Genomic DNA, 15680 nt, shown 5'->3' with positions numbered 1-15680 from the left:
CTGTTTGTACACGGGAGTCAGTAAGACCATTGACATGTTAATTTTAGGGAGGGCAACAATAACACGATCCTTGGGAACATTTTTAGACAACTTTTGGAATGCTATCGATTGAATTGAATAGTTAGGCCTTGTCATTCCTACGTAACTTTCTATTTGTGTCTGGTTTTGTAGTGACAGGGGTGAGAGTCATTACTAACGAAAAAGTCTGAAACTTGGATACAAATTCAAAGGTATGTTGAAATGTTGGCATTTCTACTGTTTGGTAACCCCTGGGGTTATAGATTCCAAGGAGCTTTTGGAAACAGTATCCAAAGCACTAGAGAAGTAGACAAATGAGCAGAATTTCTTTATTTGTGGAAACAAATATTGTCTGATTTTCTTCACCAGGCCGACATAAAAAGACTGAATTCAGCCAAAAGACTGAACGACCTCATCCCTGTAGTGAGTGTTAACGAATCGCTGCAACAAAATGCCAGGCATAATTTACATGATGAAATAACGGGTGTTTATGACTTCATAAAGTGTGTTAAATTCGCCTCAGGGCAGGGTGGGTTACAGATTTGTATACGTTTGTCCACAGTAAAAACTATTTCTAAGAATAAATTTATTATACGTAGTTGGAATATGCACTGGTTTGACACAAGTCTATTATTTTATGTAAAACAATATTGCCGAATTACGCGCAAAAATCACAGGCACAACTCGCAACAACCACATTTATATCTGTCACATTTAAGTACAAATAATATCTATTTATAATAAAACAATTCGTTGGAATTAAGCTTTTAGTACAATTTATCAGAAGCCCCTTTTCATATAGTTCACGTTCAATATCATCTACAAGAGTAGCAGTATTTTCAACCAGTAAAGATTCTCGTTTTTTTTTTTAATACCCAGTCTATCCCAAATTTTAACAGGAAAATGGGGGGGATATTAAACTCCACCTGAACCTCCAGCCATCATTAGAAAAACATGTTCCCAATTTTACCAGTTTTTATGAGTAATATTTCCTGAATAATAGTTAAATACACGTCCTGTAAATTATGTATTATAAAAGAAATAGGAAAAAAACACCGAGTCTTAAAAAATGTGATAGGCCTAGATGTTAATTTTCCATCTCTTGTGTACACAAATAATGCCCATCTCTGGTGAAAAATTGGCATCTTTACAATCTTTGCATACCCGCTGCTAATGCATTTTTAGAGCTGCCTCTAGCTGGCTGGCTCGGTGGTCTAAGGTCGTGGGTTCGAATACCACTCGAGTAATAGGCCTGTGATTTATTATTACTATGTTTTTCCATTTTGTACAGGACTCGAAAAAGTACACAGTGATAAATACACATCGTTGTAACGGCACAACTCAAATAATGTACTTTACATTAATCTTTATCGAATGTGTGTTTTAAGGAGGTGAACAGTTTGAGTGCGGGTTCCTTTGATGGTACTCATAAAGTATTGAAAGGGTATAACCTTGCTCTCGTAAACAGTTACAATGGAATGTTATGCAATGCAATCAGTGGAATAATCAGCATTCCTTACAACAGAGAACACACATTCATTAAACGCCATTCCTTACGTGTAATGTTTGCATGTGACACTAGATTCACGTACTACTACGGCAGCATGTCAAAAGGCTTTCCCACAGTAGACCTTTGGACTCTCAAATCTTTTGTCATAACTGCACTATTGACTTGTCTTTGTAAATAACAACTTTCCTACGTTTTTCCACAAATTTCACCTATTCAGTTGAGGTCTAATGCTAGTTTACTCCAGTAGGAATGAAGGCCACCAGTGTGGTTTACTTTCAAAAAAGAAAAAAAAACAAGTATCATGGAATAAAACCTTGAACGTATTGTAATGGGTAACACAATTTAGTTTTTGGACTGTACGACGTATGTGAGTGATTTCTTGTGGATGTATTTTTTATGTACGTTTCCTCTTAGAGATAAAAATGATTTGATTTGGTTTGGCATGATGCAAACGAGGTTTTTTTTTACCGGGAAATGAAAAGGGGCTTTCATCATGATTTTTTTTCGGCTGAGTTTTGTTTTTTGTGCAAAATCATGGGGGTCTGATGTTGTCTCGCGAATTCCTTCTTTGTAAATTAAGTCGGTTGCATAATTAATTATAAGTCAGAGGCAAATTCCGAGTTGTTTTCAGTTACAGTTTTCCAAACTCCTAGCTGTCTCTTTAGTGAAGTTCAACTCCATTTAATTTATTGCCTACTTTTCAAAGAATGTTGCTCATTATAAAAAAAAACAATAATAACACAACAAAACAATTTTGAATATTATTAATTGAACGTCACTCCAACCAAACAAAACTGAAAGACCTATTTATTAGCTGCTGAGAAATAAAAATTCAGAATCAGAGGAATTATTTGTAAATTTTCGACTTACCCTCTTTAACGAACTTGCGAATGACTTTCCTTTCCTTGTCTGTCGACTCGACTGGATTAGCCACGATTGAGTACAAACCATCCTCTCTCCTTTCCCCAAGAAACAAAATATAATCATTACTTTCCAATAAATCCGTAGTTTCCCAAAAACAAGGCTCCACAGTTCCAAACCCTGTTATGTTGATTTCTGTTTCGTCCACATCTCCTTTCAGAACTCTCCCAACTCTCATCCGTAGTTCGTTCTCTCCCGGCGTTGACGACGAAACACCCGCAATGATAACATTTGACGCCCGGTAAAATCGGGCCTCAGTAATTTCTACATCTGTCGGTTGGCAGGCATTGCATAAACTGATGATGCTGCACAGTAAAACAAAAGCTAAACCGACTCTTGAAAACGTTCTGACGGGGAATTTTCTTGTGACATCCATTGTGGGAACTGAGTGTGACTTCTTCGTGGTGAGATAAAAACGATGGCTTTCGTGAGTTAAAAACGTCTAGTTTATGTTCCTTCTGCAATGGCGTGAATCTCTGCTCTCGCGTGCTGTTGCTGTGTGCGTGTGTTGCACAACTGATGCTCTCGTGTAGTAGTGGTGCACGACCTCGTCGTGTGGCCTGCACAATATTGCAACTGTTCTCTCCGCTGAGGGGCGCTGTTGACGTTCTGATCAGCTCCTGTAGTATGTGACTCGTCCTGCGAACTCGACTGTCAAGAATGAAGCAAGTGGTTTGGGCCAACCGGCTTATGACATGGACGTGTTTATCGGAGAACTTGGCCACACTTTGGGAAACTCCCCCCTGCAAACCACACTACACCACCCGGAAGTGCAGTCGCCTGTGACGTCACGCCTTACATACCACGCTTGCGCAATAGGAACTTCTGCTGAGATTTTGGTCGGGTTTTATTTCTTTTCTACGGGTTGGAGATTATTACTCGTTAATATTTCAAACAAATAAATGTTTCATATCATCACGATAAGTCATTTCAGCTATGATGTATATCACAGTATAAAACCAGCACTCGACTACACGGCGACTTGACCGTTTCTATAAAATGGTTAAGATTGTATTTTGATGGTGTGTTTATTAGCAACCACCCCCATTCGTAAATGATTGATCCCATCCTTCATTAGAGTTTCGAAAGTTCTTTTGTGTTAACCGGCCGACATTATTGTGTGCCCCTAATCCGTTTTGTACATAGTTGTAGTAACTTGTTGTTACACCGCGTGTAAACACACTTCAGTGCAAACTTTATCGACTTGCTTAGTCACGTTAGGTGTGGAGAAAGAGGTTCAAAAAGATCGACTATGTAATCCTATGTATCGATCGAGCGATCATTATTACAAGCACAGTTATCTACCCACACACACACTGATGGGCCTCCCCCCTAGACTTTTGTAAAACGGTTTCATTTTTGAGAAGCCTAATGAAGGAACAGAACGTCCCACAACATTTTTGACAACTTCCTTCAAACCGCAAATTCGGCACATTTTCACGATCAAAATAACTCGGAGAAAACGGAAGTGGTGTATGCTACATTTCAACGGCTCTGTTTTGGGGGTAGTCCGTTGAGGAAGGCATGCACCACTTTGTGTAAATAAACACTGTCTAACGGTGTCGTTAGCCTTTGTGATGGCTATATATGGACTCAATCGACAAACCTTTGTTTGGTGGGTGATAATAACTTTGTCGGCTAAATGCAAATATTTTATAGGGACACTTTTTTAATCTTGGCGGAAACATGTGGCTACTACTTAACAGATTTAAAGTGATTTTGATGACAGTCACGAATGCAAGGTGTGAAATGTTTCTAGTATGACCAGAAAATAGACAGAGAAACTTAAATTATACTGTTTTTCAGGTTTGTTTTTCAAGACACTGGACACTATTGGTAATTATCAAAGACCAGTCTTCTCACTTGGTGTATCTCAACATATGCACAAAATAACAAACCTGTGAAAATTTGAGCTCAATTGGTCGTTGAAGTTGCAAGATAATAAAGAAAGAAAAAATACCATTTTTGTTGTTGTTTAAACAATTGTCAAGTTTTTAAATAACAAATAGTCAACATAATCAGTAACGAGGAACAGTTTAAATAACGGTAAAAAGGTTGACAAAAATAACCTACAAATATTTTACGTTCTCTCCAACCAGGTTCGTTTTATCTGATATTCCTAATATCTTTTAAAGCCATTATACACTTTCGGTAAACAGTATTGTCCAAGTCCCACACTTCGTGTATCACAAAATAACAAACCTGTGAAAATTTAGGCTCAACTGGTCATCGGAGTCGGGAGAAAATAACGGGAAACCCACTCTTGTTTCCGCACGTTTCGCCGTGTCATCATGTGTTAAAAATAAATCCGTAATTCTCGCTATCGAGAATTGATATTGTTTTAATGTTTTCTCAAAAAGTAAAGCATTTCATGAAGTAATATTTCAAGAGAAGTCTTTCACCATTACCTTCTGTAAACCCTGTAAATCTGTGAACTTTTTTTTTTTCTGTACCGAAAGTGCATCATGGTTTTAAAGCATAGACCTCCATGTTTAAAGTACGAAAGAACATATCCGCCTCACCCACGCATTGATAATCCCGCCATATCGACTACTTTTGTTTACTGTTTTCTTCCCGTGGTATGTCCTGTTTACACACGGATAACAATGGTGTTAATTAGTCATGATTAGGAATGAGCTAATTATCTGGTTGAGCACAAATATTAAATTTCACCAGAAGGGTCGATTGGAGTGGGCAGATGGATGGATCATTTCCTACAAAATGTTTTTACGTCGGGGACAAGGACTTTGAGTATTAAAAGTTCAATGTTTCAGATTGACTCTTGAACGAGACACAACTTTTGATCATGTAATAATTATAGTTGTAAGAAAAAACAACAATGGATGCACGGATGTTCATATTATTCCGACATCCCAGTTCAGAAAAGCCAATGTTTTAAAAAGAGGATTAGTACAAAATGTTGTCTGAACATAGGGTTGTTGAAATAATCGGGGTGTATCTGAACAAAGATATTAACACAATTAAGAAGACCGACAACTAGGGGGTATATAGGTCGTAGGTTCAAATCTCGCTCTAGTTAATCTTGTTCAAACAATAATTATATTAAAAAATATTTACTGTAACAGATGTTAAAGGAACGTTACAGAATTGGTAAGAAACAAAAATCGTGAAGATCACAGATTTACATAAAACTTACACGGTCTAATGATGATGATAGTTGAAAACATCCCTTGAAATATTTCAGTCTGAAATGTCATATTGATAAGAAATAAATAATCTAATTCGCGTTTGGAGTTTATCGCTCAGTGAGCGTTTTATTAATTTTTATTCTGGCATCGAGGCATCGAAACTTGTAATCGGTTTTTCAATATTCTCTCGTGACCCAGATGGCCGATCGATCTCGAACTTCTACAGGTTTGTCAGTTTATGTATATGGTGGATTACATAAAGTGCTTACACTGCCAGCAACTGTTTTGTTAGCAAAAAAAACAATTCTGTAATGTCCCTTTAAATAATTACATCGGGGATAAATAATATCACTTGGTTTTACCCTTACAACGATGTATGTTCAAACACTCAGTACTTTCCAGAGTTCTGTGAACAAGAATTCAAAGGCATATTAATCGGTTGGATTAGAACCCACAACCTTAAATTTTAAAATGCACTTATTTTAGTTTCAGTGACAGGTTTGACTTAATAAAAGGAGCTTAACTTTGTATAATAGACTGTTAATTTTGCATCATGGATGAAGAATATAACTTAGTTTTGCCCGGCCTTACATCATGTGTAAGCATTCCCAAGCTCTGTAAAAGAATTCACAGGCATGATTACTCAGGTGGGATTCGAACCCACGACCTTTACGACTGTTACTGTACTTATTTAGTGACAAGCTGGGTTTTTCAGAGTTGAGCCCACGATGGAATTTTTACAAGTTTGACGAAGAGTTTGTTTTAGCACACCACGACGAACATGAAGTATTTTACCTAAGGGCATGGAAAGTGCCCCCACCTCGCAAAAGGAATTATGTGAATGGTTTGGAATGCTGGTTTCACATTCTTTAAAGAGGTGATTGAAGTTCAAAGTTTTCGCGGTTTATTTTCGACGCGACGTGTAATGTTGCAAACATTTTTTTTTATCAAGGTATTTATTATAGCATCGCTAGATGATGGAACGACTGTCTATATTTATTCGATTAATTGTCAGTCATAATTTTTTGGAAATACCTTCTCCACAGGGGCTACCCAATCTCAAATCATTATACTAAACATCTCACACACGGTCTTTAAGTGGATTGTTTGTCATCACTCAAGATCTGCTCCCATGACTGGATTGTTCGATACAAACCTTCGCGTGTCTGCACGTACATTTTCCGCTATACATTTCTCATCCCTTCTGAATGTCCAATAGTGATTTCTGTATACATCATCTGCAATATAAATTCAAAATGACAAGCATTTGTGGAATTTTTTTCCTCATGGGTTGACCAGAATTGTTTCTTTATTGCGGCGTATTAGTTCCATTCCACTGACGAGACTTCACAAAAGTATCTGAGATATTTTTATGGAAATAATCTACCGAATTACTTTGCCCACATTTGACATGCATCATGACCAGACGAATATGGTGTTTTCCCTAGGGACTTGCGTATGTTACAATCCTATATACGGGTACCATCAAATTGGTATAGGTAACGCCTCTCTCCTACACATACACACGTCATGATCCAAACCCTCTTGTTTTGTCCAGGATTTATTTAAATTTATGCATGACGTCAATGATCTTTATGACATCATGTTCTGCCGAGTCGATCGGGTCTGGCGCTGTTGGACAGCAGGAACCCCAAGGGGGTAGCGTTTATTTTTAAACCCTCGACTCTGTCTGTTTAAATTAATGCTCAGCACGATGCACGAAGGGCCAGGTCCCTGTTGAACTATAAAATATTTTATACCCGCTGATAGCAATTACGATTAAAGCACTCGAAAGTGTATAATGATTTGTATTTAGTTTCTTTTTTTGAGAGAAGACCAAAAAAAAAAGCTCCAAAATTTAATCACTCAGTTTTTAAATCAGTGGTGTTATAAGACCACTGATTTGAAAACTGAGTGATTACATTTTTGGGATTTTTTTTTAGTTGGAGGGAGAAGCCAATAAGTGTAAAGTGGGGGTATGTAAACCTCACAGCTCTGTGTTGAAAAAGTTGCGACAACATGCGATTATGAAGCCACTTTTCGGTCAAAAATGCATGTGCGCACATAGGACAGGGTGCCAAACTAGACTGCACATTGGATTGTGCTGCATTTGGACAGAAAATGGCGTCTACCAACCACGTGACGAAAGAAAACTGGTCCCTCTATGTCACAACTTTCTCAATACACAGCTCTCTGATCTGAATGGGCCCAATTTCATAGCGCTGCTTAGCGGCCGATTTTGTACTTACTGTCCGATTTTCATTTCATAGCGCTGCTAACCGTTAGCACACGAAAAGGCATGCTAACCTTCCGGTGCTTACCGCACGAAAATAAATGACGTCACAATGCAAACAACGGTAAACACGCAGTATGGCCGCCCAATTTTTCTGCTAACCTGTGAAATACGCTAAGGCTTAAGCAAATTTTTCTGCTACAGTATAAGCACGCAAATTTGCTTACTGTTAAGCAGCGCTATAAAATTGGGCCCTGAATGTATTTTCCTCATTTAGATTTTATCAGTGTCATACAAAATGTGTCTTGCTTATTGGTACATTTTTGGGGGAGACCCCTTTTGGAGTCCCCATAACATTCGCGTGAAGGAAACGAACTCGAAGTCACAAATTAATGGTTCAACTACACGCACAAGACTTGCACAGTCTCTAACAGGCACTGGACACTATTGGTAATTACTCAAAATAATTATTAGCATAACACCTTACTTGGTAACGAGTAATGGGGAGCTGTTGATAGTATAAAGATTGTGAGAAACAGCTCCCTGCTCAAGTAACGTAGTTTTCGAGAAGGAAGTAATTTTCCACGAATTTGATTTCGATACCTCATATTATTTTAGAATTTGAGGTCACGAAATCAAGCATCTGAAAGCACACAACTTCGTGCGACAAGGGTGTTTTTTCTTTCATTATTATCTCGCAACTTCGACGAGCAATTGAGCTCAAATTTTCACAGGTTTGTTATTTTATGCATAATATGTTGAGATACACCAAGTAAGAATACTGGTATTTGACAATTACCAAAGGTGTCCAGTGTCTTTAAAGCAATTCGTTGTCTTGTATCCACCATTCCGAGCAGAGCAAAATTCCCGAGCAAGTTTGTGTGCTCGGGCCTTATTAAAATTGGGCCCTATCCCCTAACCCCCACGAGAGGACAAGAAATAAGAGTAAATTGTTTGCATACGAAGATTGGAACTGAGAAACCTCTTATAATGACTCATTGCAGGCATCACCCTGATCGTGAGTAGGTAGAAGGAAAGAGACCCCACCCCCACAAGACCCCCTTCTCCTTTAGCAGGTCGTCACTTGGGGAAAAAGACAAGCTAAAGTGCCATTCACCAGCAACTTAAAGACAGTGGACACTATTCGTAACTGTCAAAGACTAGCCTTCACAGTTGGTGTATTTCAACATATGCATGAAATAACTAAACTGTGAAAATTTGAGCTCAATCGGTCATCAAAGTTGCAAGATAATAATGAAAGAAGAAAACACTCTTGTCACACGAATTTGTGTGCGTTTAGATGGTTGATTTCGAGACCTCAAGTTTTAAACTTGAGGTCTCGAAATCAAATTCGTGGAAAATTACTTCTTTCTCGAAAGCTATGGCACTGCAGAGGGAACCGTTTCTCACAATGTTTTATACCATCAACCTCTCCCCATTACTCGTCACCAAGAAAGGTTTTATGCCAATAATTATTTTGAGTAATTACCAATAGTGTCCACTGCCTTTAACTGGGGTCCCTTGCATAATTTTAGCATGGTTGTAAAATGTAGCAATGTTTGACAACATTTTGCAAGAGAGCATGGACAGTAGAAAAAATTCTTGTCCTTTCACACGAGGTACATTTTATGAAATGTTATAACCATGCTACAATTTAACAAGGGACCCAGTGCATTCGTGTGGAAAGAGGTTTCAGCAAATTCCTGACAATAAGAATTTTACAAAAAAATCACACATGAAAACCAAACATGGGAAACTGAGACAGAGGTCAGAGGTCAGAGGTGATTGATCTTCTCGGGAGGGAACACCCTTTTCCCCCAAAGGACAGAGACAAATTTTGGGGCCCTGAAGTGCATGACTTTGAAGTGAAACAGTGAAACGTCTGCCCTATATGGTATGGTCAGCCTCTTGGGTAAAAAAACAATTAATCATCTTTATCCCCGATGCAAATTTAACATCTCTTATTATCGTTGCGGTACCCGCTGCCAAAACATAGGATTCGAACTGCCTCTAACCACCGGGCAACCTCGGTAGTCTAATTGGTAAGACACTGCTCTAGAATTGCAATGGTCGTGGGTTCGAATCCCACCCGAGTCAAAGCCTGTGATATTTTGTTACAAGACTCGGGAAAGTACTGAGTATACAGTGCTAACACACATCGGTGTATGATGGGTAAAAAACAATTAATCAGTCTCTTGGTGTTCACACCGATTTGGGAATGTTGGATGAGGTCTCGTGTGGACAGCATAGAAAAACACCTTTTGACGCATGAGCCATTACCATAGAATAGGAAAACCTTCCTCCTTATAATAATCATTGGGGGAAAAAAGTTGCGAAGTGTTGCAATATCATACAGGGTTTGCCCTAAACTTTTTCAGTGACTGGCCAAAAGTACCATTTAGTTTGTCTTTCACAATAGTCATCCAGCTTTTTCACTGGTCCATACTTAAAGTCACCTGGAAGTGGTATTTTTTCAAAATAAAGCTTTTGTCGCTAATATATGTGTTTTGATGAGTTGAATGTGAATAAACAGTTAACTAAGGTTTAAAAAAAAATCAGTTCTTATGTTATTTACAAATTTAAGAGTAGACCCCGACCCGAGAGGGCGCTGTTCGTGACGTCAATCGAGGCAGACTTTGCCTGTAATGCGTATAGTAAACACAATTGCAAAGTACATGTACGGACCAAGTCGTGAGTTTGTACGTTTCAAAAAAAAACATTTTTGTTTTTTTCCGGCAATGCCGACCAGGTGTTTCGCTGCTGAATGCAGAAAAACACTTTTTGAAATGTACCAACTCACGACTTGGACGTACATGTACTTTGCACGTGTGTTTACTATACGCATTGAAGGCAAAGTCTGCCTTGAATGACGTCACAAAAGGGGTAGATGGAGTCAGCCCCCCCAAACAACTTTATATGTTTTTTAAACATAAATCGTGACAAACAATTAGTAAACAAATTGTTTTATTGTTCGTAAGCATATACTCTTATGTTTGAACGGGGAAAAAAATTATATTTCCAGGTGACTTTAATTGGAAAACAAAACTGAACTAGCCATCAGGACCTCTTGTAAGTTTGACTAGTCTAGTTGTTTTAATTGGCATTTTTTTTGTCCGGCGGACCACTGTTAGGGGGAAACGCTTTCATAATAGCCAATGTATAGCAATTATTTAAAGACAGTGGACACTATTGGTAATTGTTAAAGACCAGTCTTCACACTTGGTGTATCTCAACATATGCATAAAATAACAAACCTGTGAAAATTTGAGCTTGATTGGTCGTCGAAGTTGCGAGATAACTATGAAAGAAAAAACACCCTTGTCATACGAAGTTGTGTGCTTTCAGATGGTTGATTTTGAGACCTCAAATTCTAAACTTGAGGTCTCGAAACCAAATTTGTGAAAAATTACCTCTTTCTCGAAAACTACGTCACTTCAGAGGGAGCCGTTTCTCACAGTGTATTATACCATCAACCTCTCCCCATCACTCGTTACCAAGTGAGGTTTTATGCTGATAATTATTTTGAGTAATTACCAATAGTGTCCACTGCCTTTAAAGATGTCATCCAAATCTTTACAAAAAGAACGTCTGCAGATAAAAAATGTGTCCCGTCTAAGATTTTGACTTTCTGGTCACACCTTTCCCATGGAAGCAACACACCAATATTACGCACGCCCCCATGCTGAAAGCATGTACGTGCTTGCACCTTTCTTTGACTTTCCAATTTCCTTTAAATAATTGCGTAAATGTTTCCAAAATGTCACCAGAAATTCTGGCAAGGTAAAGCCTGGGCATTTTTTAAAGTTTTAAAGGCACTGGACACTATTGGTAATTACTCAAAATAATTGTTAGCATAAAAACTTACTTGGTAACGAGGAGAGCTGTTGATAGTATAAAACATTGTGAGAAACGGCCCCCTCTGAAGTAACGTAGTTTTTGAGAAAGAAGTAACTTCTCACTAAAATATTTGAATCGAATTCGAGACCTCAGATCAGCTGAGAGAAAGAAGAAAAAAGAAGTAAAATACTTGAATTTGATTTCGAGACCTCAGAATTAGAATTTGAGGTCCCGAAATCTTCGTGTTACAAGGGCGTTTTTTCTTCCGTTATTCTCTCGCAACTTGGACGACCAATTGAGTTCAAATTTTCACTGTTATTTTATGCATGTTGAGATACACCAAGTGAGAAGCCTGGTTTTTGACAATTACCAAAGGTGTCCATGCATTTAAAGCTGTTAAATGGCAACTAGACAGCATGTGGGCATAGCTCCTTGCAAAAAGCATTGCACACGTAGATGACTAGACTTGTGGACAAGTCGTTAAATCGGCCCCACGCGCTGAGATAGTGGTCTCGCGAGATCACTGCTCTCGCGCGAACTGATGGCTCCCCGATTTCGACTCCTCATTAATGCGTGGGGCCGATTTAACGACTTGTCCACAAGTCTAGTAGACGACGAGAAATCATGAATTGGTGAAGAAGAAGAAAAGTTAAAGGGAAGGTACACGTTTGGTAATTACTCAAAACAAATATTAACTGAAAAAAAAAACGACTTGGTAACGAGCATTGGAGAGCTGTTGATATAGTATAAAACATTGTGGGAAACGACTCCCTCTGAAGTTACGTAGGTTTTGACAAAGAGGTAATTTCTCACTAAAATAATAAAAGACTTCTAGCTAGAAGTCTTTTATTCCTTTTTGAAAGCACACAAATTCGTCCCAACAAGGGTGTTTTTCTGTCATAATTTTCGCGCAACTTCGATGACCAATTGAGCCCAAATTTTCACAGGCTTGTTACTTTATGCTTATGATGGGATACACAAAGTCAGAACACTGGTCTTTGACAATAATACCAAAAGTGTCCGGTGCCTTTAAGATGTATGAAAACTTGTTTGTTTTTTTGTGAACAGAAAGAATACAACATTTTGAATCGAAACTTTTTGGTGATTTTTTTTTTCACAGAACTCGGGAAAGTACTGAGTACACAGTGCCTATTTATTACACATATCGGTATTTGGATAAGATAAAATAAAATTATATTCTTTATCCCCGATGCAAAACTCGGTGCTATCACCGAGGCATGGTGTTTTTACTCAAGTTAGACTGATGTAAGGGGCACTCTTTCTTATTGTAGATCCGCAAAGAATTCAAGTTGGAATATTTTATGCAACCAAGTAGACTTTTTGACAAGAGTTCCCTTGGGCATATCTAAATCGAAAAATACTAGCATATTTTCCATCAACTTCCACCCCACCCCTTCTTTGTCCCTCTGGGCAACTCCAATGAATGATGTCTGGGCCTGGTAAGTTTTACATTTTTATGATGCATTGGAATTTCACCCTGTCATGAAAAAAAAAAATTCTTTAGAGAATAATATTGATCTGTATGTTAACTTATTGGCTTCTTCTGAGAGCTTAGGAGCTCACCCCACCTGGTGGTGCTCTTCCCCCCGGGGCACTTTGGCAACATCTCACCCACGCGTCCTCGTTGCCTTCGGGTTCATACCCACGTGGCCGGTTACCTTAAAGGGATTATTGATCCACATTCGTTTCATGTTACGCACGCGCTAGGCGACGTCTCATGAGCAAGAGTGGATCGATTTTGGGGATTAGCAGCCGCGGCTTTAAGATCAACTTGAGCCGAAAGAGCTCTACATGGGTCCCCATGAATAGACGCATTAACTCTCTGTGGGTCTGATTTACTGGTGTTCGTGTAAGGGGCGTCCTTAAAGGGGCAGACGTACCGGTTCGATTACAAATTTTCAGTTTCGCTTTTGCAGTTGATGATGACACATCATAGTCATGATATGTCTGGTATGTCTTTTGTTATCTGTGCTCTATCACATTGGCTATAAAGATACGGGCCCAATTTCATAACTCTGTTAGCAGAACACCGCTTGATAAAAGTTCGTAAGCAAGAGCTGATTCGGGCACCAGCCAACAATGCAAACATAATGTAGATTGGTCTGGTAACCTGTTTCTGCTGAGCAGTACTATTCTGTGCTTAGCAAGTTGTTGTGCCTTCAGGCTTTATGAAAGTGAGCCCTGGTATGCACCAATTCATGTATGCAAACGGCACCCACCAGTTTATAACCGAGGTACAATTCTTCTGTTTTAGGGACTACTTTATCAAACCATGGAGGGAAAATGCGATATTTTTTTCTTTTTCCCGATGTTCCGTTGACGGGATAATCATCAAGAAAGAAAGAAACAAACCAAACAAACAAAACAAACAAACAAACAAACAAACAAACAAACAAACAAACAAACAAACAAACAAACAAACAAACAAACAAACAAACAAACAAACAAACAAACAAACAAACAAACAAACAAACAAACAAACAAACAAACAAACAAACAAACAAACAAACAAACAAACAAACAAACAAACAAACAAACAAACAAACAAACAAACAAACAAACAAACAAACAAACAAACAAACAAACAAACAAACAAACGAACAAACAAACAAAAAACAAACAGACAAACAGACACATAAACTAACAAACACACAAACAAACTAAACAAACAAACAAACAAACAAACAAACAAACAAACAAGCACCCATAACAACCGTCGTAGCCGTGGCCGCAATTTTGGATACCGGTCACTCCTCCATCCGTGCTGAAAGCGAGGCTCTCCACGCCTCACTACTTGCCAAACATACACAAGGTATAGCAACATGCTTAAAGTGCGGTGTTGTTTCATAAAGAGTGTGGTCTTTTCTCTTGGGTTGTTTGCAACCGGTTTCTGTGTTCTTGTTTGATCAGCACTCGACGTCAAGCAATGTTGTGCCCCCACCTTAATTTCTGAGCCTATTTTCCTGCGAGTGTAAGTTTCATCCTTGTGCGCAGCGACGACAGAATCTAGCCATCGTTTTCCCTTAAACTCAACTGCCCCTTTAAGCAGCAAGCACCTGTTATTTAGTTGTCATTATTTGCATCTCCTTAAATATTTTATGATGACACATTCCACGGGTGTAAATAACTGATGATGTAAATAACTGCAAGTCGATAAAGGAGTTACTTACATGTCAATAGTTAAGCCTCTTTGCCAAAGTTCCCCTCTTTTCAAGACAATTATCAATAATACCAATCAGGTAGGATTTGAAACTTTGCATAGCGGAAGTTTAATTGGGTGAAGGTTGCGGTAGCAACATGTTTAAAATCTCTTTTGAGAAGTGGCGGTTCCAAAAAGAACCGATGGCTCACAACTTCAATTTTTTAAGTTCGTATTTGAATTATTATTTAACATGTTTTTTTTTTCTCTCTTTCTCCAAAAAATGTGCTATTTAGGGGTTACTTTAACTTACTTTGTCATTGATTTGTTGAACCCAATGCGGCATTCTACATCAGTTTGGGTGCTCCAATACAGCAGGGTTACCTCCACTGGTTGCCAACCCCCCATTTTGTACTTTTTATAACTTTATTTCTTTATTTGTAACCAATATTCCTGTACTGTTGTTGTTCGAGATTTAGACATGGTGCAGCTACAAACCTTTCATCAGTAGCCCACCAATCAGCAAAAAATAAATGACAGGTAGCAACAAATTATTTCTTTTATTACATCAGCTCATATTGTTAAAGGTATAGGAAATTTGAACTTTAAGCAAGAACCCCCCCCCCCTCCAAGAAGAAAAAAAGCCAGATTGGACACAGTGTACACTTAAAGACACTGCTGGACACTATCAAAGACCAGCCTTCTCACTTGGGTGTATTTCAATATTATGCATAAAATAACAAACCTGTGATTTTGAGCTCAGATGGTCGTCGAAGTTGCGAGATAATAATGAAAAAACACCCTTGTCACACGAAGTTGTGTGCTTTCAGATGCTTGATTTCCAGACCTCAA

The 15680-nt window shown here is 38.4% G+C and overlaps 1 protein-coding gene across 9 annotated transcripts in view; it reads right to left on the bottom strand.

Moving 5' to 3' along the window:
• Positions 1 to 3189, bottom strand: part of LOC139952935 (uncharacterized) — a 120847-nt gene extending 117658 nt beyond the window's left edge. For all 9 annotated transcript variants that reach the window (XM_071952262.1, XM_071952263.1, XM_071952264.1 and 6 more), the window contains exon 1: positions 2399 to 3189. In XM_071952262.1, coding sequence (XP_071808363.1) covers positions 2399 to 2825 — 427 coding nt within the window. In that variant the 5' untranslated portion in view covers positions 2826 to 3189. The remainder of the gene's footprint in view (positions 1 to 2398) is intronic.
• Positions 3190 to 15680: the final 12491 nt, after the last annotated feature.

The sequence above is a fragment of the Asterias amurensis genome, chromosome 21 (genome assembly GCF_032118995.1).
Source record: "Asterias amurensis chromosome 21, ASM3211899v1".
Taxonomy (NCBI): domain Eukaryota; kingdom Metazoa; phylum Echinodermata; class Asteroidea; order Forcipulatida; family Asteriidae; genus Asterias; species Asterias amurensis.
The sequence above is the reverse complement of the archived record's forward strand: the minus strand, read 5'-3'. Positions and strand labels throughout refer to the sequence as shown.